This window comes from Oculina patagonica, chromosome 8 (genome assembly GCF_052425735.1).
Source record: "Oculina patagonica isolate OP01 chromosome 8, crgOcupat, whole genome shotgun sequence".
In the NCBI taxonomy this organism is placed as follows: Eukaryota; Metazoa; Cnidaria; class Anthozoa; order Scleractinia; family Oculinidae; genus Oculina; species Oculina patagonica.
The window spans coordinates 28,046,966-28,073,018 of NC_135765.1; the positions used below are offsets into that span (position 1 = coordinate 28,046,966).

General features: G+C 38.3%; 2 protein-coding genes, 1 long non-coding RNA gene and 1 pseudogene across 6 annotated transcripts; 2 read left to right on the top strand and 2 right to left on the bottom strand.

The window, feature by feature from the left end:
- The first annotated feature begins 1,598 nt into the window (after positions 1-1,598).
- Positions 1,599-8,191, top strand: LOC144664004 (uncharacterized). 3 transcript variants are annotated; one of them, XR_013572714.1, is made up of 5 exons: positions 1,614-1,691; positions 1,863-1,957; positions 6,747-6,927; positions 7,577-7,652; positions 8,036-8,191. It is a non-coding gene; the product is annotated as an uncharacterized LOC144664004 (long non-coding RNA). The 3 variants fall into 3 exon arrangements; XR_013572715.1 differs by lacking the exon at positions 1,863-1,957 and having other exon boundaries at positions 1,599-1,691; positions 7,577-7,670; XR_013572713.1 differs by lacking the exon at positions 1,863-1,957 and having other exon boundaries at positions 1,599-1,691.
- Positions 8,192-10,674: 2,483 nt separating this feature from the next.
- On the top strand, positions 10,675-12,735 carry LOC144662387 (putative skeletal organic matrix protein 5). The gene is made up of 4 exons (XM_078523182.1): positions 10,675-11,217; positions 11,300-11,342; positions 11,763-11,898; positions 12,045-12,735. The coding sequence occupies exons 1-4, from the start codon at positions 10,989-10,991 to the stop codon at positions 12,549-12,551; spliced, it is 915 nt and encodes a 304-aa protein (XP_078379308.1). The 5' UTR covers positions 10,675-10,988; the 3' UTR covers positions 12,552-12,735.
- A 1,217-nt stretch (positions 12,736-13,952) lies between these two features.
- LOC144662337 (ectonucleoside triphosphate diphosphohydrolase 4-like) lies at positions 13,953-17,597 on the bottom strand (annotated as a pseudogene). The gene is made up of 3 exons (XR_013572428.1): positions 17,548-17,597; positions 17,026-17,138; positions 13,953-15,346 (listed from the first exon to the last, which is right to left on the bottom strand). The product of XR_013572428.1 is annotated as an ectonucleoside triphosphate diphosphohydrolase 4-like (transcript).
- Positions 17,598-22,934: 5,337 nt separating this feature from the next.
- LOC144663967 (uncharacterized) lies at positions 22,935-25,896 on the bottom strand. The gene is made up of 4 exons (XM_078525065.1): positions 25,157-25,896; positions 24,820-24,981; positions 23,760-23,992; positions 22,935-23,198 (listed from the first exon to the last, which is right to left on the bottom strand). Exons 1-4 carry the CDS (start codon positions 25,583-25,585, stop codon positions 23,120-23,122), a joined length of 903 nt encoding a protein of 300 aa, XP_078381191.1. The 5' UTR covers positions 25,586-25,896; the 3' UTR covers positions 22,935-23,119.
- Positions 25,897-26,053: the final 157 nt, after the last annotated feature.

Sequence of the window (26,053 nt, forward strand, 5' to 3'; positions counted from 1 at the left end):
AAACGTGACCAATTAAAATAGCACTTAAATTCACGAGCGCCAGTTGTTTACCCGCTACAAGTCACGAAAAGAAAAGCGATCATTTTTGCTTGCAACAAAAACTGAGACCGAGTCCACACTTCAACAAATGTTAGACAGACAGAGAATGAATGAATACTAACAGTTATTCCCGTACTTCGGAAAATAATTGAAAGGCTGGTTTTAAGAGTGAAATTAAGGGTGCGTTTTTTGGGAAAAATCCAAATCCGGATTCTTGATCCAAAAACGGATTTTGCGTTTCTTTACCTATATCCGAAAATGGATTATTTGGATCAATGATCTGAAGAATCCACACTTCGAGTGGATACATCAGATCATATCGAATCCGGATTTTTAGGATTCATGATCCGTGCGTTTTTTGGGAAAGGATCGAAAAAAGTACCTTGCCCAGCGGTCTTTGCTGTGAAAATACAGGTTCGCCTTAAACACTGCCATACAGAAAGTTTTAGGCAGTTTTTTCGATCAAAATACAAAAATATATCACGATAAAAGGAAACGGTAACTCAGATAGGTATTGTATCATTTTAAACGGGATACAAGTTTTTAGAACAGCCATTTTGTGCCTACGGAAGTTTATCCTTTAAATTTCACATAATTTCACTGATCATTCGCTCACCTTCGCCTCAGATGCCTCGCCACGTGCTTAACGCTAAAGAAGATCTACTTCGACGTGTGTTTTTTGTAAAAGATTTTGTATGCTTAAATTTTTTAGCTAGGATACACGACGAAAAATAAATTTGTGCTGATATTTCATGTTCTGTGCGAAATGTGTTTACGGGGTTGTCATGGCAAAAAATCCGTTTTCGGATTCTTCTTCTTTGGAGCAAAGTATCCGTGTGATCGAGATCAATGATCCAATTTTGGATTTTCCCAAAGAAACGCACCCTAATGCTTAAAAATTAACAAATTCAAACAAAAGACGACAAAGACAAAATACGAAGACAACGAAGAAGGGATAACAAAGCAGGTTTATCAGGTGTTACCTAAAAAGATAATCGGTTATGTTTAGGCATCGTTTGTTGACATTTGAGTTTCAATAATACAAAACGTGACCAACTACGGTACATGTAAACATCACCTTAATTTGTAACAATTTAAAAGCACTTAGAAAATAAGAAACAGCTAATGTCAATTTAAACTTAAAATACGTTTGAATAATATGTATTCTTTGAAACTCAAATGCCAACAGAAGATGCCTGAACATGACCAATTATCTCCCTGGGTAACAATTGATAAACATGCTTCGTCATCCTTCCTTCGAAGTCTTTGTCGGCATTTTATTCGAATTGTTTAAAATCGGAACGTTCGAGCATTATTTTTAAACATCAGCCTTAAATTTGTGTTCCAGAAAGCATGTTCTCTGGATGTTTTTTTTTAACTTTCGTTGATACTAGTGAGATGTACTTTTTTAAATTAGCCCACCCAAGATGAATGCAATTTCTCATTAATGGTGCCAGCCAGTCTCGATAGTTGTCGAACCAGCACTTAAACACAATTTTCGTACCTGACAGATGCCAATTTTACATCTTGTCGCTACTAATTAGGCCCTCAAAAAATCGCAGAAACCCACAGATCACATTCAGTTTTCCACAGAGAACTGGAAGGCTTACTGCAGAAGAACGAAGAAAACAAAACGAGAAGCCCACATTGTGGTGAGTCCTGTTTTAAGCTAGTTTTCAGTACAGTATTAACAGCAAAAAAATATAGTTGCTCGATTTTTCGTGCAAATTAGTTCATGAGTATGGTTCCTAGTGAAATTAAAAACCGTTCCTTTTCGTTTTGAAAAATACAATTTAAGAATTTAAAATGTATTTCACTTATAGAAAGGCGAACCGAAGAGAAACTAAGTGAAATCGTCTATCTTTAAACTCAATGAAAAATATTTTATACTTCGATTTTTTCGCCTTGGATTCTGTTAGTAAGTAAACCAGGGCATTTTAAATTCTGTTTGATGAATTATTAGATAAGATACGTGTCGAGAAGAGCGACCAGTTGTTATGGTTTTTATTTGTGATCTTATCTCTCAGGGTCCCTTGGAACTTTGATTATTTATTGAAATAAACCCTAACATTAAAAAAAAACAAGAAAGTAGAATATATGGATATTTGGTGTTTTCTTTTTTTTTGTCATGGATTTGGAATTTTTTTAAAAATCTTTCCTATTGTGACAAATGCGAAATTTAAGGCACGCTTTTTGTGCGCATTGCCTTTACCGTGTCTCTCGGGCTAAGGACGTTCGCTCGAAAATTTTCCAGTCGATAGATTATAATTATATAAGTTACTTCTGTCAGAAATGCAAAAAAGGGCGGGAAGTCACCGACTTCGTTTCGGAGATACAGCGTCTGGAAAACTACCTTGATTTGTACCATCCTTTTTGTAAAAATTAACCCTTAAAGAAGCATTTGAAACCGTCGTACGGCAAAACGAAAAGCTTAATAAGCGGAAGACGAACATCAGTGGGCAAAAAATCGAATGACTTTTACTCGATAGATTTTATCATTTTTTCGCAAAACGTAGATAATCGTTAACAAAAGTGATCCGTTAAAAAGTTTGGGATCGCCTGCCATTTAAGAGAGCAAATTGCAAGTGAAGTCAGTTAATGGAAAGGCTGCCCACCCTATGTGTTTAGAAAGTTTCCTCAGCGCGCGCGCTCGATGCATGACGTGGCGTTGTGACGATTTGCGCAAGAGGCAGGGTTGCGCAGAAACTCCAATCTCGCCATAGTTGCTCATGCACGTACAACAACTACTCGTTCAAGTAGACTTGAAATAAAGAGCGAAGTTAACGATAAGTTTATATGACTATTTGGACGTGTATTTGGCAGCCAGTACGTGTGATCTCGACAAATATCTCTGCAATAACAGCTTAAGCTCTTGACGGGTAAGCGAAAAACGGTTTGGCGCAAGATGGTTACCAAGACAATTGGGTTTTTCTTCCTCAATTGATGTCACACATTACAACGAAATCAAAATTTTCCGAAAATCCCATAAGGAATAAAAATACTTAACTCAAATGATCCAAGAAACAAAGACCGCCATGAAATAGTAGAGCTGAAAATTCGTCCGTTTATGCAAAATTTGGGGGGCAAACCACTGGGGGCAAACAAAGTACATTATGGGCAACTGGAAAATAAAGAATTGCGCGAATCATGATTGAAACATGATAAGCCTCATCATGATTGAAACTACCTAACGAGGTAGTTTCAATCATGATCAGACTAAACAAGTTAAAAATGGCGGACATGCGATGAGGAGGCGAGTGCCCAAAAGCCTCAAATTTGGGCTTTCTATATGACCAAATGTTTATTTAAAATATGGGCTAATAAAGCGATACAATATGAATTATCGGTGATGGATAGAAAGAGGAATATTTGGCAGAATATCGCCACGAAAGTTTATGACGGCGGCTTCAAGCGCGCAGCATTGCAATGCAAAAACAAAGTTTACAAAATAAAAATCTTCTGTTACCGACTGATAGCGCAAATTCTGCAAATTATCATATGACCCGTACGGACCCGCGCGCAATTTCCTTGGAAAACCATATGAAAAAAAGTCCCGTATGAGGGCCGTACGCCTCGCTCTAGCAGGGCCGGAAAAAGCCGTCCGGCCCCACTAGAAAAGCGTACGGCCCCGCTACTGCTGCGAGATGCCGGAATTGGAACCAAATGATTCCACAGCTTTGAATTTAGATAAATGATAGTTAAGATTTTTCTAAAAGGCAAAGAATGTCCAACATGTTTATCAAAACTTTACTATCTAGAAAGCGATGTAGTTTGCAGGCGCAAAAATGAAAACAAAACGTGTTTAAACTTGCCAATTGATGAAGAAATACTCCTGACAACAACAATAAAATCGAAATAAAAGCCGTCAAAAAAAACCAACATAATCGGACAAAGACGTATCCTGGTTTGAAGTCATGATAAACATTGAAGACAAAATGCAAAAGCGAAGTAAACTCAAATTTCTCTTTCTGCTGCGTAATTTTTAATCACAACAAACAAAATGCGAGTACATGTTTACGACTAACCTGATAATGACACAGTTTTCCGCTTGTTTTCACAAAGCATTTTAATCACAATTTGGACATCAACTGTAATGCAGAGCTCAACATCGTCGAGGAACTAACGAATTCAAGGACTAAGCAGCAACAGCAGACGTTCATGAATCCTATGATCCGTGGTAAACAAAACAACTTGAAGCCGAAGGGAAACGAAGCGAAGCAAAATCCTGAACTGCCAGTACAATCCCGTTCCAAGTCTTTATGTAGTTTCGTAGATTAAGATCTAATGTTGTTTTTAATATCCAAAATCCTTCTTGGTGGAAAATTAATTAATCCTCTCGTTCAAACCAATTGTGAATTTCGGCTCAGAAGAAACGCCGCTAAGTTGTTCAATCAGGATAAATTCAGTCTTCGCCGAGAGACGAGCAAGACTAGCCGAAACGTCGTGCAAATTCTTTGTTGTAGTCCTTCATAAACGTTTCCTTTGAAATTTCTACTTACTGCAATCATGTACGAGGCATTTAGTCGGATTTAAATCTTCTTGGAATGGAGCTAAAACTTGGAGATTTGGTTGACAATTTTAACAGAAGTTTAAAAACTTTGTACGCACATCGGCAGTTCAAATGCACTTTACTGGCTTCCCAAACAAATTACGAGCTACCATTGGCTTTTCAAAATGCGCGCGAAACGGGCTGCCGCGTCTGTATCCACGAATAGAAAGAAAAAAAAAATTCAGTCAGGTCATATGATAAAATGCTTATTGACTGAGTTAGGTCGGGCCGGACGGGAAAATATTTGGCTCTCGGTCAGGACGCACGGACCTCGCTGCGCTCGGTCCGTACGTCCTGACCTCGAGCCAAATATTTTCCCGTCCGGCCCTCCCACTCAGTCAATAAGTACATATTCTGTTACCGACTGATAGCGCAAATTCATCGAAGGGCTTGAAAATAGGCAGAAAGACAAACATGTAATGGAAACTTTATTGTAATTTCGAGCTATATTTTACGGTTAAATAAAGTGTAAAGATTTATGCAAGAACCGTGAAACCGCATACACATACACACCAGGCATGAAACATGTTTGAGACTGGCACCTAATGTGAACAATGCAATAACAAGCATGTTTAGGTGATTCTAAACATGTTTCGGGTTAAATGTGAACGCAGCTTTAGTTTGATTGTCATCTAGCTGCTCATCGAGAGCAGGCCGAAAGGCCAAGTGAGAGAGTTCCCATCGGTTGCAAATTGTTTTTCTTGAAGGTTAGGCAAAATAATAATATCATCAGAAAAATTAAGTTTTGGTCTATTTTAAGAAAACTGAGATTAATACAATATTACGGCTGGTAATTACATGTAAGCATGTTGATATCATGCACCGTATTTATTCGGCTATAAGCCGATCCCAGCTATAAGCCGAGACCCTAAACTTTTAGTTTTTAGAACCAGTTAGTTTATAGACTCTGACAAAAAAATAAATTCAAAACACTGGGCTATAAACAGAACCCAATTTTTCCTTCAAACTATAAACAATCCTCGTGCAGCGAATCAACGTATTCGTTAACCCTATCCAGACCGGGGGGAAGGGGGGGGGGGGGGGGGGGGCGGAAAGTGCCCGCGCTGACTTTGAACGCTTATAACTTTTTCAAGATTCAATCAAACGCTGCCAAACTTTGCGAGTTTATCCAAAATTTATCTGGAAATAATTTGATACGGCATTTTGACAGGCATGTTTTTCCAAATTTGTAATTTTCATGTTTCTATTAATGAAAAATAACTTTAATGCATTTACTTTCACCGTTTAACGGTTTTTAAGCACAGTTTTATTGATTTTGAGGACTCTGCGGTAATTTTGGGTGGTTTTCTGACGTTTTGGAAAAATTTTGAAATCCAAGATGGCGGCTGTTTTGACAATGCGATCGACGGAAATTCTATCAAATTTCTATTTTGATAACCACAGGCAGCCCAGGCGTGGTATGTGTTCAATGTGATATATAATTTGGCCGATTGCGTAAGTCTGGTTCAGCCGTTTGAGACAATGTATAAGAAAGCTTCGAAAATTGCTCTAAATACTACATATGTAAAGGAACTGAAATAAAAATGGCTTACCTCTTGTATTTCTTGCATTTTTTTGCCTTCTATGTGTTCCTAGGGTGGGATTTAGGCCATTTAAGCGATTTTCTCTTTCGACGGTTTAGCCTTCCCTAAAGAATTTCTTTAGGGAAGGCTAAACCGTCGAAAGAGAAAATCGCTTAAATGGCCTAAATCCCACCCTAGGAACACATAGAAGGCAAAAAAATGCAAGAAATACAAGAGGTAAGCCATTTTTATTTCAGTTCCTTTACATATGTAGTATTTAGAGCAATTTTCGAAGCTTTCTCATACATTGTCTCAAACGGCTGAACTAGACTTACGCAATCGGCCAAATTATATATCACATTGAACACATACCACGCCTGGGCTGCCTGTGTGATAACTGGAAGAAAGACAATTATTAAATATATCATTTGTATTTTTATAGCATTTTATTAACCGCACTTTTTATTATCAATTTTCAAAGATCGCAGTTCTGTGTTTTGAAAACTCACAACTCAGACTTATTGAACCTCAGACCCGAAATACGCCGACCTTTTTATCATTAAGAGAAAAACCATCTGCAGGGAGAATTAATATTTTGACGTCAGGACTAAAAGGACAATTCATTCTCTTTACAGAAACAAAAGTACGATTACAGTAAAAATGCGTGTTGCATTGACCTTCATCTTGCTCATTTCAATCGCAATGGCGTTTCAAACAGAGAAGGAGCGTCCTAAATATGAAGATGAACCGGGTCCAACAGGCCCACGCGATGAAAATGGACCATTTATAAACGATGGAAATGAAGAAGAGAATAAGGTAATGGACCGGTTTTCGATAACTGTCGAGATAGTCATCTGTTTACTAAGCTTTCCGATTGGTTTAACGTCCCGTGCGTTGTGCTTTAACCAATCACACTAAACATGCTCTTCGTTCAAACCAATCAGGGGGGAAACCAGAGTCAGTCATTACCTGGCTTAGGCGCGTTTTCCCGCGCTTTGCACCCGTTACGGTTTTCCCGCGCTTGGCACCCGTGATATGTTTTTGCTTCGTGTTCTGATTGGTTCGCTGTGTCTGTTGCGCTTGTTCTGATTGGCCAGTGGTAATTACTTTCCGTCTTGTTTAACGACAGTCTTAATAAACCAGCTTTAACGATAACACGAATACCTTCTTCGTGTAAGGCGGGTTATGGTTGAGAATTTTAGACGGATTAGAAATGGCTTATGATGAATTGTGCTTCACACGGAACTCCGTAACCACGACTAAGATAAGAATCATCACTATCTGTGACCATTCTTATCCATTAGGCTAAAATCTTCACTCCACACATATTAATATAATAGCATAAAGAATTTAAATACAAGTAATCATTTTTTGCCGGAGTTGGTCAGTGTGGCAGACAGGTAACTAATCTCCTTCATAAACTTCTGCATAATCGTTTCTGTGATCTTTTACCATTTCCAATTAGGTCGAAAGCCTCAAAAGACGACTTTATCAAGAACCTCCGCCATGCCAAGAACCGTTTGAAGATTGCTAGGGGTAAAGTAAGTAAATAACCCTTGGCAAGCAAAACACTGCCATCGATGTGATTTCCTCAAGGTTTCGATTACACCAAATTTTTCACACACAAAAATAGCATACTTCGTTTGACTTGTACCAGCTAAAGCTCCAGAAACGTGTTGTCTCTGGACAATTGCTGGTTTTCACTGTCACGCAATCAAAAAATAAATTCGAAACCATTCAACTACAGAAGCCATGAATTTCAAATATTATAGAAGATAAATAAATAATCAAAGTCTCGTGTCTGTGCGGTGAACCGTTCGCGAGTTATTTGCCGAAACTTCCCACGCAAATTTATAAAGCTCAGTATGGAGACGCCATATTTGTGTCCTTCCTAAGTATTGTTTATATTTGCATCGTTTTGCAGAAGTAAAGGCAAGATTCTTCTGGGGTTACAGAGGCTTGAACAGATGTTGAACTGAGCAGCAGGCGTTAATTAATTCACACTTAGTGTTTCTGTAATTGATAAAAGCTAAACTGTAAAATGAGTTAAAATAAACCGCTGCGAGCAACGTTAAAAAGTTTTGTTTGTTTGTTTGTTTTGCCGTCGGAGAGAGACCAGTCTGGGCGCGGCTAAAGCTTTGTTTGACCTCTAAAAGATAACATTTTGAAGCAGACAGACTATCTCAAATGACGATTAAGACATTTCATCAAATGTTGTGATTCACGTTAACTACCGACGCAGTAAGAAGGCGTGTTTCTATCTATATCTATTTCGTTGCATACAATCCACAAAGATACCTCGATGAATAAAAACATAGGCGTTCCGTCCTGGACATCCGAAGTCATCTGACTAAAATAATTATTTAAACCCCCCCAAAAGACAAAGAGTATCCCTGCCCGTTTCAGATGAGAGTCCGGAGGGTGGTGTCTATAATTTCTGAAGCCTTATAAATATTCCAGTAACAACATAGATCAGTGCTATTTTTTTGGTTCCTAAACCGGAGTTGTACTTATTGCCTCTACTTGTATTCAAAAGCGTTTTATGCTTATCCAATTAGAAGGCAGCCCAATTGCTCTCCGGAAGTTTTCTACTCGCCAGCCGCATGCACATAGAGGTAACGCCACGTCAGCGCTGACGTAACGTCAGACAATATTCAGTGACTTGTTGACTTCGCGTTGTGAATCTCGTTAACAGCATTATTATTAGTCATTATTACACTTGGGTTCTGCTCAATTGTATATAACCATTCGTTCTCTAAATTGACACGCTTACATGTGCCTTTTTTAGCAACAAATTTAATCTTAACATGTTTTATTTTTAGACAATGCCATCCACCGTTCCGTATCTGATAAGTAGTCAAAACAAAAAAGTTTGAATAAACATTTTTTGTGACACATCAAACCGTTTATACTTTTTTGCCTTTCCAGTAGTAATGTCCATTATCGAAGAATCGCGGATCGCGGAATCGCGCAGCGCTTCAGTGTCGCAAGTTACTACCAGGAATGTACAACTTCTCAAAATGAATTGACCAAAGTGCAAGGAATTAGCCAAGGATTGAACTGTTCCGGCCATGTTTTACGCACTGAAAAGACCGCTCAAAAATGGCAGCAAAATCTTCGAATAAAATGTGCTGAAGAAGGCATCGCAGGTAGAGTAGAAAACATTCTTATCAAACAAGATATCAGTGAATGTTTCTGCTATAATTTGTTAGCCGTTTGTTAGGCAGTGTTTTACAAAAGATTCTCTGTCTTCAAGTTGGCATCCAGCAACTATAATTATCTTTGTTCACACAGGGAAAAATGCGAAACTATTTCTACGATTAACGGGAAGTCTACTTTAATTTAAGAGTTACGGGGCAAGTGTTATTTTAAATGTGAAATGGACACAAGTATTAGCTAAAATCAATTCGATCTGCATTGTAAAAAATCAAAACAAAAAAGTTTGAATTATCATTTTTGTAAAACCCGAAATCGTTTGATCTTTCGCCTTTATAGTAGCAATGACAATTATCACGGAATCGCGCAGCGGTTTTTGGTCGCGAGTTTTTATTGCCAGGAGGGTGTGATCGTTTGCGGACAGACGGATTTGGCCTTAAAAAGCGCACAGTGCGGATTTTGCGTTACATTGAGCAGATTCGCGGAATTCGAAAATACTGCGAATCGCGGATTAGTTGAGAATTTTGGCCCGGTTTCTTCATGTCAGGAAGTTCGTTTCGTGCATACTAAACGAAGTTCAGATCACTTTGTTCGGACTTCGTCGGTAAACAAGCAATGAAAACGTCATGTAAAAAAATGGCATTAATAAAATCATCTACTGTCCGTTGCAGTGAAACTATTCCAAACGAAGTTTTCAAGTAATACGGATTCGGTGAATTGACGGATTTGACCAAAAAAGTAGCTCGCCCTCTGCCAGTTAATACGCACAACTTCTCAAAATTATTTTATCAAATTACGCGCCGGCAGGGAACGCTCCGAGGATTGAAATGTGTCGACCATGTTTTCTGTTGACTGGCCGTTCTTATCATGAACGAGAAAGACCGCGCGAAAAATTTCAGCGAAATCTTCAAATGAAATATGCTGAAGAGGACATGCATCGCAGGCAGGGCAGAATGCACTGTATATTCTAATCAAACACTATCATTGAATATTTCTGCTATGTTCTAGGCATTTCGTATTTTAAAAACAGTATTTTACCCTTTTACCCTTTTGTCTTTAAGTTCGATTCCGACAATCCAATTCGACGCAAAACTCTAGATCTTTTTGCGATAAAAGACTCTAGCTTCATTTTAATTACGGGGCAAGTGTTTTAAAACTGTTAAACGCTGTCAAGAAGTAAACAAAATTAATTCAATAAGATTAATGCTTGACTGCACAAGTTGAAATTATTCTTAAAAAAAGATCGGAAATTTTGCTTTTTTATCAGCCGCCGAATTGCAACCTTTTTATGATTATATACAACAATGTGTTTGGCTGGCCGTTTGTCCTTTCGGAATAGCTGTTTAATTTCACTTTAGTTAACAAGGTGTGACGCCATTATATTTATCGAGCGGAAGTAGTGTTTATATAATACGAGCACAGTTTGAATTTCACGACAAAACTATTCACTTCACGGCTAGGGAAAAAGATGACAAATTAAAGAACTAAGGCGATCAAACGATAAAATAAAATGAAGTCCATTAGTTGAAAATAATTAAGCGTGAAATAAACAAAATGTGGAGAAATCTGATTGGTTGTGAAGTGCTGGCAGGAAAATGTATCTTGTTTAGTGGCGGCACCGTCTAATGTAAATATGAGAAAAGGATGCGAACATTTCACAGTAACCTACACTGTTGATCAACCATCGGACTAGAGAGTAATTTGTAAAGAGATAACTCAAGATGTGCTCGACTCTGAACGCTGGGTTTATTCTGCGACTATTCTGTGTGATCGCGATCCTAACTATAGCTGTTGATGGTAACAACACAGGGTCGCCCGGGTCGACTCCGCAAGATTCGCGGGAAATCAAGGAAGCCATCAAATCCCTTGAAACAACCTTGGAGAAAAAATTTCAGAAGCTTATTCACGTAGTCAACGCTACATCTCGTGGAAAGCCCAACGCTGCATCTGGTATAAACTTAGCTTGTGTGTCTTGTTTGATTTAATTTCTCTGTTTTGTTTCTCGCTTAAAATTGCTTTTTATCTTCGACAGGTTCGCCCTTCGCGTCGTGCAAAGACATTTACCTGAACCATAAGTAAGTTAATTATTGGGTTGCCACAAAAGTATCACGACAGTAAATGAGTTAATAAGAAAAAAAAGAACTTAAAGAACTTATTTTTTAGCAAGTTCTGAAAAATATATATAAATATCGATTTCAAATTCGTGAACAATCCTCATCTTTAGCCGCCGCAGTTTGTCCATTGTCATACTTTTTATAATAACTTGTTTTATCATATGAAGTTTTAAAATCATTTTATTGTAGAAAAAGGCTTTTGGATAAAGCTCTAAATATTCAGAAATAATCTTGCATGGGTCGAAGATCAAGAAATGTGGCGGGGAAAGCATTGCACTACAGACGTGGTTTACTTTTGATTTATTTAGTTTTATTTCTTTAAAACGCTTAATTAATTGAAGTTCTATGTAAAGCTTTCACGTTGTTTTTTTTAATAATAAGGTCTCAAGGGAACAGAGCTTACTTACTCCAAATGGACTCTGGGAAGGTTCCTGTTTTTTGTCACATGACGAGTCATGGCCTTGGAGCATGCGGTGGTGGTGGATGGACGCTGGTCATGAAAATCGATGGTTATAAGGTATAGTAAAACATGACACTTTTTATCCTATAAAGAGCTATATAAAGATACATACATTGATAATTCAGAAAAATGCGTTAACCAGATTGAGTGCAAGCCTAGTACTTGATTTTAATTTCGCGCTTTTTTATTTTTATTCTCAATAGACAACTTTTCATTACGATTCCAAACTCTGGAGCAACAAGGTCGACTTCAATCTTCCAGGAGGAAGGACTGGGTTTGACCATCATGAGACCAAGTTACCGAGCTACTGGAACACACCCTTCTCCAAGATCTGTCTTGCAATGACGATCGGCAAACAGTTCAACTTCATTGTCATTTACAAGCAGGCCGACTCTTTGTACTCAATGATCGCTGACGGGCATTACATCGCCACTTCTCTGGGTCGTAACACGTGGAAGACGCTGATTGGTTCACAGGCCTCTTTGCAGCCGAACTGTAAGAAGGAAGGGTTCAATGTCGTATGCGGCGCTGGCGCTTCAAGAGCAAGAATCGGTGTCATTGGCAACAACGAAAATGATTGCAATAGCTGTGACTCCAGAATCGGGTTCGGTACTGGAGGGTATCCTGAAGATTCCAACACGTGTGGATACGTGGTTTACCATAGAGGAGCCGTACACAAGAAAGTCATGGGATATATTTTGGTTCAGTGAGAAAAAAAAACTGAAAACGTTATAATAAGAAGCTGTAGAAAATTTGTTGTTAAAAAATAAGAAACCGCAAACAAAGAATGATGCTGAACAATAGATCTTAGTTGTATATCAGTATGTGCTTGTTAGCAGATTTAAAAAACGGCGGCCAAGTATGTAAGTCGAACAAATAAACATTGGTGTTGGGAATTCACAGGTGTCCGACTTTTGTTTTTAAGTTACAAATGCATACAAAACGCATAAATTCAAACCCGTCACAGGACCTGAAAAGGGTAGGGGAGGTTGGAGGTGAATCATGCCCCCTTCATCGCTTTAAAAATGACATTTTTATTTCATGTTGGCTATCGGTAAATTTAGTGGTTCCCCAAGGTATTTTAGGAAAGTTCCCGTTATTAGTACAGGGATAAGTCTTTTTTACTCAAAATAATCCAATAACATCTCTTGTTCCCTTAAAAAATTCCATGTTCATTTAAGTCCAGAACCCAGGCCCCCCAAACCCCCCCCCCCTTCCCTGCCCCTTCGTGAAACCTCAGTAATGGTGGGTCGTACTTGTTAGCAGCTAACATGGCTAAGTCATTAGATTCAAATTTAAGCGCTTTTCCAACAGCTGCGTCCTTTTTGTTGTTCTAACCCTGCTATCGATACTCAGACTTCATTCTTCCTAGGAACAAGCGTTTTAGACCACTATTTCAGAAACTCCGTGCCCTTTGATTATCAAACAATTTCATGGGTTTCTTTAAATTCCTCTTCGAATGTGATTTCAGGAGACAGGGCTTATGGCTTAACGCCACTGCCAGTCTCGTGCTTTTTTCGGCCGGATTAGGAGTCTCTTTGGCTTGATGAAGTTTGCGTTCAAAAAACTCAACCAACAAATTACCACATTCATTTGACAGGCTAAGCATAAATTGCATGATAGTGAAAGTTCCGCAAAGAATATTTAAAGCGTTATGTTATGGTAAAAATAATCCCTTTGAGGTTTCCTTTGAGCTCCCTATGTTGTCATCTTGTCACATATATTACTAAAACCCGAAACGGCGAAACGAAACGACAACACCCTCCCGGGGGTGGCTTGCTTATGAAAGGGACGGGGATGCTGGTCGTCTCGCTTAGGGGTGTAAATTTCGGGTTTTTGGTCTCGCTTAGGGTGTTCCGGGCAAAAGGCCAATGTTTTTAGTTACAATGGTCTCGTTTAGGGCTGAACACGACTAGGGGTCAAGAACGCATGAGCCACACCCAGATTGGTCTCTTTTAGGGTTCTTTTCAAAAGTTTCGACGAGCATCCCCGCTCCTTTTATATAGGAGTCCCCCCTCCCCACAGGGCTCACGACCTTGGTCGAGATTCTCCCAAACAGTTTTTCTTCTTGGTTAATATGAGCTAAGTTATAAAACAGCTTCAGTGCTAAATGTGTATATCCTTTAGTTTATTTCTTTTCCACAAGTTAAGTTCTGTTTGTGACAGATTGGTCTTTGTTCTTCAATATCACTAGTCTAATTATTATAATTATCGAAGAGAAACGAGCCCAGGTTACATTCGTATCACAGTAGATCTGAGTTGTACAACATGGCTCCCAGGGTCCAACCCAAACTAAACTCTTCCAGTTCTTTCCCAACAAGTATTGTTTTATCAACAGGCAAACCGTAACCTTTTGCAAGAAGCTCATAAACGTAATTGCTCTCGAAACAGACATTTTTAGCGTACGGGTTACTGCTAACATCTGCGTATTTTTTGGCACAAAATTTTTTCGAGCCTTCGTCAAACGTGGCTGCTGACAGGGGCTTGGTGCAGTCCGAGCATAACATTCCAGCGTCGCGCGCGGCATAAAAGATCCCAGAAAACCCAAAAAAATCCCCCTGTAGACTGGGCTGGTAACGAAACGGGCAGTCTTTGGTCTTACAGAAAAAGGTCTTTTGAATGATTGATCTACAGACTGGGACAGAGGCAGTCCCCACAAAAGTAATCATTTGCCCATTGATAGTTATTTCGTATTTAAAACCTTTGTGATGACAAGGGCTTCTGAGGACACCGTTTATTAAAGGGCCCTGCGAGATGATTTCAAGGTATTTTGCGCGAGCTTGATCCATGCCGAACCCAAGATAACTCCTAACAAACAGACGATATTTTTTGCCCCCAACGACCATAGGGTATAGTTAAGTCCCCTCCGGGCCACTAAACTCAAAGGTATTTTGATGGGAAGCCCCACCCAGGTCTAATATCCCATAAGTGGAGGCAGATTTCCCAGGGATAAAATTCCCCTTCAAAAAATTGACCGAAATCCAAGCGTATATTCCTTCAAATGCACCCGAAATAATTTTGGCGTCGTCAGAATCAAACTTAAATGGGCATTTGTTTTTATCATTAAAGAGTTTTTTAACTTCATCTAATATCGCGTTTGACTGGGCTTCACTCAATAGGCGCATCCCTCCTGTGGCTAGAAAGAAGATTGGTGTGGCCGCGTGTTTTTCTACGGGTATGGTCTTCTTTGCTGAGTCCAGTAGAGGCTTCAGATAACCTTCAACTTCAGCCGGGTTTCCAGCGAGGCTGGCGATGCCGGGTTTGGCTTTACTGGGGGAGGGGTCTAACTCGTGCACATCCGATACATCCAGCGGGGGTGAGTCAACATTGATCTTGTAAATCTCCATCTTTGTTCTGCTGGAGCTTACGTCAAATATAATGGCGTACTTAGCCGTGTCTGTGCCCGTGGAGGTCTGGTCTTCTGTCACATGGCGGCCGTGGCACATCAGCAGTTTAGTGACGCTGATCATGAGCAATAATAGCACACTGCGTCGGCTGAACCTCACTGAAAAAAAGAGCAAAAACGAATGTCCAGAGTTATAGCAAAGAACTTTGTGTCGAATTTTCACCCAGCGCCACTGCAGAACATTCTAAATATATAAATTAAAGGAGCTTATCACGGGGATTTCGCACATTTTTCGTCTTGACTGTTCTGAAATTAGTGGTAGACAACTTAACCCAAGAAAAACACTATCTTTGAACATCTAAAGGAAGATATTATCTTAATTTGCGGATAGAAATTAAGCTACGGCTATAAATATCGTTTTTTTGGACACGCGCGGAAACAACTTGAAAAAGTAAGCCTTACCTTTTCAAGTTGCAATCCGTTTCCATTCAAGCCATCCGCAGCGCAAAGATGCTCGTTTCAGTTTTAGTGCTCTAATATAGCAATTTTTAATGAAAATGATCTATTATTTAAGGGTTCCCGCGACAAAAATATAAATTTTGGCTGTTACAAAAGTCTGGTTAAAATCCGTGACATTTATTTAAGCACAGGTGTCATTTTTTGCTGTTTTAGCGCTTAGCCAATATCCCGGAGTTCGAATTTCCTTTTCATCTCAACCGAATTTGGGCCACAGATAATAAATGTAAATATAATAGCAGAACTTAATATTATTCAACCACAACTCAATACGTATTTTTAATTTACATGTAGCTACAGTAAAATTAAATATTGCGACAGTTACACGGGAACATTTTACCCGCCAATTTTGTATGTTTTTTTCGCCACTTCCAAACCCCCGTGAAAATATTAAAATAGGCATATTGTAAGGGTAGTTTCTGCTTGAAAAAAAAAATGGCGACAGTTTCATTGTTTTAAAACCGGTACCACGCGTGAATTCTTCATGCTGAGCAACAAGAATGATGATGGTGAGCTCATTACAACGGTCTTCTTTGTGTCTCCCAAGCCAATTTTATTTAAAGAAGTACAAACTTAAAGTGTGTTTTTATACACATAAAGCAGTTTCACGAGCTCAATATAGCAGCATAAACTTTTTGCAACAATATAGTCTGTATTTTTTTAATAAGAAGCTGAAAATTTATTTGTTAGGCTGAGTTTGAAAATTCATTATTTTTAGACAAATAAAACCTGAGATGTATTTAAAATATATGTTCAAATGTTTCAGTTTTGAAATCAAGATGAAATTGCAGTGAATCCATCTGAAATGAATTCAGATTGTACAGTACGTGATTCCTAGCTGGTTTTAAAAAGAATATTGAATAATACTGTGCCGTAAATATTTGTCCTTTTGAGAGGAAATGAACTGAGACTGAAATGAAATTTTATTTAATCAAACTTTAACCGTGGGTGTGTTCTAAGCATGATTCTCTCTCAACTTTACTTTAATAAGAGAAAAAACGTTTTAAAAATTAAGCTGAACACAAAAATTTTTAAGCTTCATTCAGCTAAAACACTTCGCTTTCGACTATTTTAGGTTAGTTGTTCCCAAGGGCTTACTGATGCAGTATAATTCAATCCTTCTTTCTCAACAGAAAGCAAAACTGACAAATATATTCTGCAATTGTAAACACAAACGAAAATACTAGTGCAGAAACTTTGACTATGGGACAGAAAATCTACTTACAATTCTGAATTTGTTCGTTTGATAAAGAAACGAACAAAAAAGAATAGCTTTAGACAGTAAAAAAGAAAACATGACCACGAAAAGCGAAAAAACTCACTTTTACAAATTTCCGCTCCCGACTGCTGTAGAATGTTCTTCTCCGCAAGTTTGTTTTCACTCAGCTCTCAGAAATCTTTCGAGCTAATGTCTTCTTCAACGCTAAGCTAGCTTCTAAATAGAGACAAATAAATAAAACATAATGAATCTTAATTTGTAAAATGTCTTACATGCTGATTTTACGTTGTGGTAACGGAGCCCTACTTTTCAAGCAGTGTTCGTGAACTTCCAAACTTTCTTAATGTTTTTTATTTTTATTTTCTTTCTCGTGGTCTCCGCCTTAATCACATAACGATAAACTAAAATGGAACAAACGTGTTTTCCTTGTAAAGGTAGAAAAGCAATTAAAAAATGGCTGACAATTACTCACGGTTTATCGCCCTCAGCAATCTCTTTGTAACGTGCCCACGTTTAGCATTTTGTTTAACATTTTCTTCAAGTTCAAGTTTAAGATAAAATGTGATATTTATCAGTTTGTGATTATTCTGTCTTAGTGTAATTTGAAAATTACAAAATGTCTTACCTGTTGATTTAAAGTTATGGCAACTGAGCCTAACTTTTCAAGGAGTCCTCGTAAACTCTCAAACTTTGTAAATGTTTTTGTTTTTTTATTTATATTTTTCCCGTGGTCTCCACCTCAACGATAGCGATAAACTGAAATGGAACAAACGAATTTTCCTGACTTATAAAACTGTAGAAAAGCAACTGACAATTGGCCGACAATTACTCACGTTTTATCGCCCTCAGCTATCTCTTTGCAAGGTAGACCACTTAGCTCACGTTTAGCATTTTGTTTAACATTTTCCTTTTAAGATAACATATGATTCTTATCAGTTTGTAATTATTCCAAGTCTTAGTCTTATTTTAATTAACAAAATGTGTTACCTGTTGATTTAAAGTTATGGCAACTGAGCCCAACTTTTCAAGCAGTGCTCGTAAACTCTCAAACTTTGTAAATGTTTTGGCTTCCCGGTCTCTAAGTCAACGACAGCAATAAACTGAAATGGAACATACGAATTTTGATGGCTTGTATCTGTAGGGAGGCAACTTAAACTTGGCCGACAATAATTCGTGTTTTATCGCCCTCAGCAATCTCTTAGTATCACTTAGTAGACCACTAAGCCGACGTTTAGTATTTTGTTTACAATTTAACTGTTAATTAAAATGTTTCTAGAACAATTTTCCCTTAACCGAAAGTCACCTTGGAAATAACACTTTGCTTCACTAAAAACCCAACATTTTCTTTTCATTTTAACACTTCTAGAAACACAACATTTCCATGCTGCACCTAGTACGAGCCGGCTTTCCTCAAAAACAAATGGAAACTGGTGTACAACTGCTCTTGTTTCCGCCCAATTGGACGTTGTAATCAGGCTCGCAGCTATCTCTTTGTAATTAAGCTACCACGCTGACGTTCAGTTAGCTTATCATTTTATCAGCTAATTATCCGTTTCAAAAACAGACTTTCCTAAAAAACAAATGGAAACTGGTCTACAACTCCTCGTGTTTCCGGCTCACGGCTGTCTCTTGGTAATCAATATAAGCTGCGCTACCACGCCGACGTTCAGTTTACTTATCATTTTAACAACTTATCCGTTTCAAAAACAGCCTTAAACTAAACAGTCTTTACTCAGAAAGGGAAACTGGTCTACAATTGCAACTGCTCGTGTTTCCGCCCAATTTGACGCTGTAATCAGGCTAACGGCTGTCTCTACCACACCTACGTTTAGTATAAATATAGCTTATCATTTTATCAGCTTGTCCGTTTCAAAAAACAGTCTACCTTTTAGGTGGTCGTGCACGGTTCGTCGGTTCGCTTAGCGTTGTGGGCCTGTTGCTGAAGAGAACCATCAACCCCCGCGCTCTCTGTTTTCTCGCCTTAAAGGAGAAGTTCACTCCAGAATGGCCATTTATTTTCTTTACGCTAATAAAAAGTTTACACAAAGATATGTCATTCACCAAACTTTCAGCCTCCAACGTGCGCTATAACCCTATGAAATCTTTCCCCAAACTCGACAACTGAACGCCGCCATCTTGGAGCTGGTAATGTATGCATGACGTCAAAGAGCTCAGCCTGAAGTTTGGCGGGAATATTTTAATAGTAAAAACTCCTTGTTTTTTGTATTTCTTTGAGCTCTCTTTGAACAAAATGGAGCTGCACAAACAGGCATTTTGACAAATAAAAGCCACTATATAAAGTAAAAATATAAATAATAGAATGAAATATATCCCAATTATAGGAGGAACAAGGGGCGGACGCCTAGGAGAATAGGGGGCGGAAAGGGGTACGGGAGACAGCAGAAAGAGAGGGTGTGAAGCGGGATTCCTAAGGTTATCATAGTAACAATTTTAGCAATTTATCTATTTTTAGCAATTAGTTTAGCGTTTTCTACCTCAATATAGTTTTAATGTTTTTATCTACTAGTATTAATGTTTTATTTATACACGACCCCACAAGCTATGTAGCTTTTTATCCCACCGTGTCTAAATAAAGGTTTTGTTTGTTTGTTTTGTTTTTGATACGGGACGGCTGGGAAAAATTGAGAAAACGTTTGCAAAATTGCGTAATATTTTGCAATACAAACAGCACAGAGGCGAGAACCACTAAGGAAAGGGCGGGAAACAGAGAGTAAATGGTACGGTGAAACCAGAAACCCTTTCTGGTGAAACCAAGTGAAATCACACAGCCGTGCTGTTTTCCATGCGTACACGTGCATTTTTCTTTCATTGTGGGCCTTGCGTATAAATAAAAAAGAATGGCCACAAACAGTTAGAAGTAGTGGGGGGGGGGGGGGGGGGGGGGTTCCTGCAGGCATGGTCTCTATGTTCAAGATTGGCTCTTGTTTAAGGCAAAAGTTGCCCCAAACGTTCGGCGGATCTTTAGTCCAACCCTTCACCCGTGAAAAATAAGTTTTTCCTCTCTCCTCCCCATAGGCCCAGGGGATCGATGAGGCGTTCGTGATAAAAATCCGCTGTTTGAGGTGAGTGCGGGCGCAAACGTCATCTGACATCTGCACTCATATTGCTCAGTGGACTCTCCCCCACACGAAAATTGCCAAACAGGCAAAAAAGAAAAAAAAATGGTAAAGGAGGCTTGTAACAGACATGTAGGTTATAAGATAATTTTACTAAGAATCTCAACAAATAGACTGAATATTTTACATCGGTATCAGCACAGAAGGTTTTTGGATTTTATCTTCCCCCCTTTGGAAATTACAGCTTACCTTCATACTTTCTCAAGAAAAACCTGTGGCTTTTATACTTCCCCCACCCCCCACAAAAAAACAAACATGCCTCCCAAAACTTTGATGCAAAAGGCCTTCTTTATCTTGCACATGTCACTCTGACACTGCAAAGTGGGAGATCTGGGTTCCAGATTGGGCCCTCTGTTAGAGCTTTTTTGTATTTTGTCGTTAGTGTACTTAGATTTGCAGGTTTATTTGACAATTTTGTAGTTAACGTTAGTGTACTTAGATTTGCAGGTTTATTTGACAATTTTGTAGTTAATCTTCTTCTCAACCCCTCTGGAAATTAGTTTACTTTCATATAAAAACTGTGGATTTAATATTGTTAAGAATACTGTCAAGTTCTTTTGTCAACACTCTATTCCCTCCCCCCCCCCCCTTACCCCCACCAAAAAATAACCCTTCTAAAACTCAGCCTCCCAAAACTTTGATGCGAAAAGCCCCCTTTACTTTGTACCCAGATCTCACCTTGTCATACACCAAAAAATGGAAAACGTGGGTTCCAGATTACAGTAAGACACTACCTCTCTGGAACCTCTATTTTCATTCGCCCGCTGTAAACACTACCTCTATTGTTATTCAGGGATAGGGCCATTGTTGTCACCTGTTATCTATTGTTTTAAGAACCAATGAATTAACTCGTTCCGAGAGGTAGTGGGCGACCCCCAGATTAAGGTGGCTCGATCGGATTTTTGAGTGACGATACCTTTCAACTTTGAGCAACTTGTACGCCACCGTAAACAATCCGACTGAAAATCGATCAGTACAGCTGTACTAAAGAAAGATGAAAGTTTCGAATGACATAAGTTTCATCGAAATCGGAGTACCCATAGCAACATAATGACGTCACCACCCATTTTACACGAGACCGATTTTCTTGTAATGTAGGGATAATTTTGAAAAAGGCTTCTAGATCTTGGACTTGACATAGTTTTCTCAACGTCTGCGAAATTTGAAGAATTTCTATGAGAGCGTTTTCGAGAAAATTTTGGATGAAGTTTTCAGGTGCTAAAATACAACAAAAACAAAGCAGTCTTAAAACATTATTGAGAAAACGTTCACAAGGCCCGATTGAGTAACATTTTGGCCTTAAGTGAATCTTGTTCTATCTAATTACCTTGGGAGAAAATCTTAGAGAAATCGTTTCATTTGATTTCTTGAAACATCGGCTTGAATATGAACTGGTATGAAGTGTTATCGAAAAAAGGCCTTCGCTTACTAAAATGATCGCAAAATAAAAAGCGCTCTATAGAATTTTTTTAAACTTGGCAGTCAAAAAGAAGAATAAGTATGTAATGAAATGTCTGATTTCCAAAATAATTGAAACATTTTAAGGCAGTTAATTTAAAGCCTTAATTCAGGTAAACATTGCGCTGTTTTTCACTCTACATCGGATCCCTGCCTCATTATCTGTCTCCATTGTCTCAAGCCGCGTGCATTTGCAAATTTCAGCACATCTTTAATATGTATAACAGCCGCTTTTTTTCGAAAACTGTACAGAAACAAGCTAATTTAACAAGCCAAAATACAATAACAACGGGGAATAGGCTAATAAAGCACTTGTATTATCTTCAGTTTCCTAACAGTTTTAAGGCCAAGGCAGAAATGTCACAAAAATCTCCAGTTAAAAATAATTAGTGATTCATGATCTACTGGAATTTGGAAATGCACACGGCTTGAGACAATGGAGACAGATAATGAGGCAGCGATCCGATGTAGGGTGAAAAACAGCGCAATGTTTACCAGCTCATATTCAAGCCGATGTTTCAAGAAATCAAATGAAATGATTTCTCTAAGATTTTCTCCCAAGTTAATTAGATAGTACAAGATTTACTTAGGGCCAAAATGTTACTTGATCGGGCCTTGTGAACGTTTTCTCAATAATGTTTTAAGACTGTTTTATTTTTGTTGTATTTTAGCACCTGAAAACTTCATCCAAAATTTACTCGAAAACGCTCTCATAGAAATTCTTCAAATTTCGCAGACGTTGAGAAAACTATGTCAAGTCCAAGATCTAGAAGCCTTTTTTCAAAATTATCCCTCTATTACAAAAAAATTGGTTCCCGTGTAAAATGGGTGATGACGTCATTATGTTGCTATGGTTACTCCGATTTCGATGAAACTTATGTCATTCGAAACTTTCATCTTTCTTTAGTACAGCTGTACTGATCGATTTTCAGTCGGATTGTATACGGTGGCGTACAAGTTGCTCAAAGTTGAAAGGTATCGTCACTCAAAAATCCGATCGAGCCACCTTAAGGCCCCCTATTGTAGAGCTATTTTGCATTGTCTTTATAGTGTACTAAACTTGCAATGTTCATTTGACAACTGTAGAATTTGTTTTAAGGTTTCATATTTTTACATCGAGTGAGTTTTGCATTAACTTGAAATTTGAAAGGCGTAACATCCTTTCCAAATGTAAATTCAATCATAATAAAGATAATAAAACCCTCCTTCATGATAATAAGTCCCTTTCCAAAAATAAACGCCCACTAAAGGCCTTTCAACAAATAATTATATGTGTAGTTTTTAAAAGGCACAACAAGGCATCAACGTAAACTTCAAATATATTTTTTTCAAATTTTTTAACAAAAATATCTTGGTAAGCTCATTCATATATTTTCAATACTAGCGAATGTGCTCCATCACTTGAAAATAAAAATCTATTCTTCACATCTGTAATAATCAATATAATATTGAAACCAAAATACATTTTAAATACCCAACTAATTTTCTTATAAATTTTGGGCACATATACATATTGTCTATACAAAATTGACAGCTGCTCTTAAATGACATAAAAAAAAATATAGAGCTTTCGCTGCTGAATGTCTGCTGACTACACATCAGCTAAAATTTTGACTGTAGCGCTGTCAGCTGGTCCACACATGGTTGTAACTGGTTGTTTTGCTCACATGCAGACTTCATACTGTAAAGACAAAAAACAATGAGTTATTTTAAGTAACTACTTTAAATTAAAGAAACCATAAATTATTTGAATTGACTTGTATGAGTGCAAACACAGTTCATAAGATGCATAATCTCTTATCAAGTCAAATTAATAAACTGTCAGAGGGTGTTGCAAATTGTGAGAGAAAATCCTTAAAAAGGGCTTTTTACCACTGTTGTCATATTTTTGTTTCATAGACCTTTGGGCCAGGCAAGCATACAGCCTTGAAGAAACAAAGATTTTTTTCTATGATAGTGCAAATCAACTTCAAACAGACCTGTAACACCTTTCTCTATGCCGCTGTCTCTTGCATGTATGATCTTTTCAAATGTAATCATGTGGTTCAGGGAAATTGAAACAGATTTGTAGCCCCATATTCAAGCAGTCAGTTAATTCTTACTATCTTATATGTAAGATTTAAGTAAAAGTTTAAGATTTGCAAATCAGAAATTAGTTATGAAATGAACAAAAATAGGACCCTTATGAAAATTAAAGTACATTAAAAAAGGTCATGTCAAAATGCTATATTTCTTGATTTACCTTTCTAACAAATCTGCACATTTTTCTTCTGAAAGGCTGCTCTTCAGCTTCATAAGGGCTTTTTTACATTGAACGGCAAGACCTTTGAAGCACTGCTCCTTGCTCTTGTTGTGTGACGGATTATCCCAGTCTGGCATACCATCCACAAATGACCAAGCCATCAGAACATAGTTGACTGTTGACTCCCACAGTTGTGAATCCAGCAAGGTTTGACCTTGGTTTACACACTCTTTCTGCAATTTTTATGACAACATTAATCTATGTTATTTTCAGATTGTAAGGAACCTCTCAAGATGTTGAGACTTTGTTGAAAAGTTGCATAGAATACAAAACTGGGATCTGGAGGATCACTTTTGCTTGCACCTCAGGGCCATTCCATTTTATACACACACCCCGGCCCCTGTTGACCAGATTTTCTGAAGGGGCTTTGAAAGTCATTTCTGTGGGGTCAGCTCCTTTGGCATTTTTTGATCTTTCAATTATATTTTCTGTAGGGATAGGGAAAAAAGAGGGCTTTTTTGATGGGTTTAAGAAATCAGGTTATTTCTGAGAGGGGGTATCACCACTTTGATCTTTTTTCTTGGGGAGGAGGGATTTTGATATACCCCATGGATCCGGGGTGTGTGGATATAGATGGAATCGCTTTCATTGCACGATGTGGGATACATATTTGACTTGGTCTACAATTCAATCAAATCACCCCAGCACTTGAGCCCTCAGATTATTGATTAATTATTATTGTCAAACTGAAATGTATAAAAACCTTTAATAATTTATAACTGAAAGGTTCTTAGACTAATTCTCTTTAAACTTAGCACAAACCCCATTCTCTCCCCCCCCCCCCCCCCCCGCCTGCTTCTAACCCCACCAACTGAGTGAAAGCCACATTATGACATAACTAGTGATGGGTAGGGAGAAACTGTGAAATATCTTTTCTTTGCACTATAGCCGAACATAGCCGCTATGGAGGCATAACTTTGGTAACAACGAACGTTGGAAAAAGCCATATAAAATTTCGCAATAGCGATAATTAAAATATACACAGCCGAAATCTGCTCACCTTGAATGCAGCGAGGTGTGTATTGACCCGGCGATAGCAGAATGCGTCCCGCGACGAACCGAAACGCGTGTTCGGAAAGGATTTGTAAATATTTCTTTGCAGGTAGTTCAGCTTTTCTTCCAATTCTGTAAGATCTGGTTCAGGAATAAGGCCTCGCAATTCCTTTAAGAGAAAAGGTAAATCATTAGCGGGAGCGCAAAGTTTTTTAAAAAGCATTTAATCAAATCTACATAACAATTACAGCTAAGCGCTTTTGTTTTAAAATGGCGTCGCTCGCATTTAAAGCTCTGCTTGCGATTCACCGATTATTTTGCAAACGTTTTAAAAAATACCCTACCTGTTCAAGATCTGGATGTCTTTCTGCTACTAAAGTGTTCACCAAATCTACCAACTGCGCTTTGGTCAAGCCGTTTAGCGTCACAGAAAGAGCGGGCGATGGAGTCTCGTTTCGCGGGCTTCCTGCAAGTCGAAGCTTCTTACGCTTTGGACGATTTACTTTCGGCCGGGTCTCACTCGGCGTCTCTGGAGTCATAAACACTGAATTCGTCTCTCCATCTCCTTCACTTTCACTCTTATCCTCTTCATTGCTAGTATTTCCATGCGCTTCGGACTTGTGCAGAAATCTTTCCATGCTCGCTTGCCTAGCGCCTCGCTTCCTCGAGGTTGGAGCGACGAAAGAGACGAAAATATCCCTCTCCGGCGAGCTTTCGTGGCTGTTCTGCGATGTGTTCGAGCTAACATTGGTAATGTCTTTCATTGCAGACATTTTCACAAGCGAATACGAGGAAAATTTAAGAGAAAACGAGGAGCGAAATCCGTCCAGCAAGCGAAGCGGATGAATGAAATTATTTTACAGCGCGAAGAACTAAACAAAGCAAATTTCCGCGCCAAGAGACTAAACGCTGTGATTGGTAGGTTTTTGCCTCGCTTCCAGAACATTGAGAAAATTTGGAATAGAAAGCTGGACTGAAAGAACAAAGGAGCAATGACTTCTCATTTTCGCCGAAAAAAAATTAAATTCGTCGAGTCCGGGCTTTGTTACCATTCTTGGGGAGAAGCATAGAAAAAAGTAAGCATAAAGAATATTTACAATTTTAAAAACAATAGGCCAAGTGTTTCTATGGTCTCATAAAGCAAATGGATGGCTTGTAAATACGCACAAAGAGCTTTTTGCCATTTCGCGGCAACTAACCGCTTCAAATACGATTAAATTTAAATTTTAAGCTATTAAATG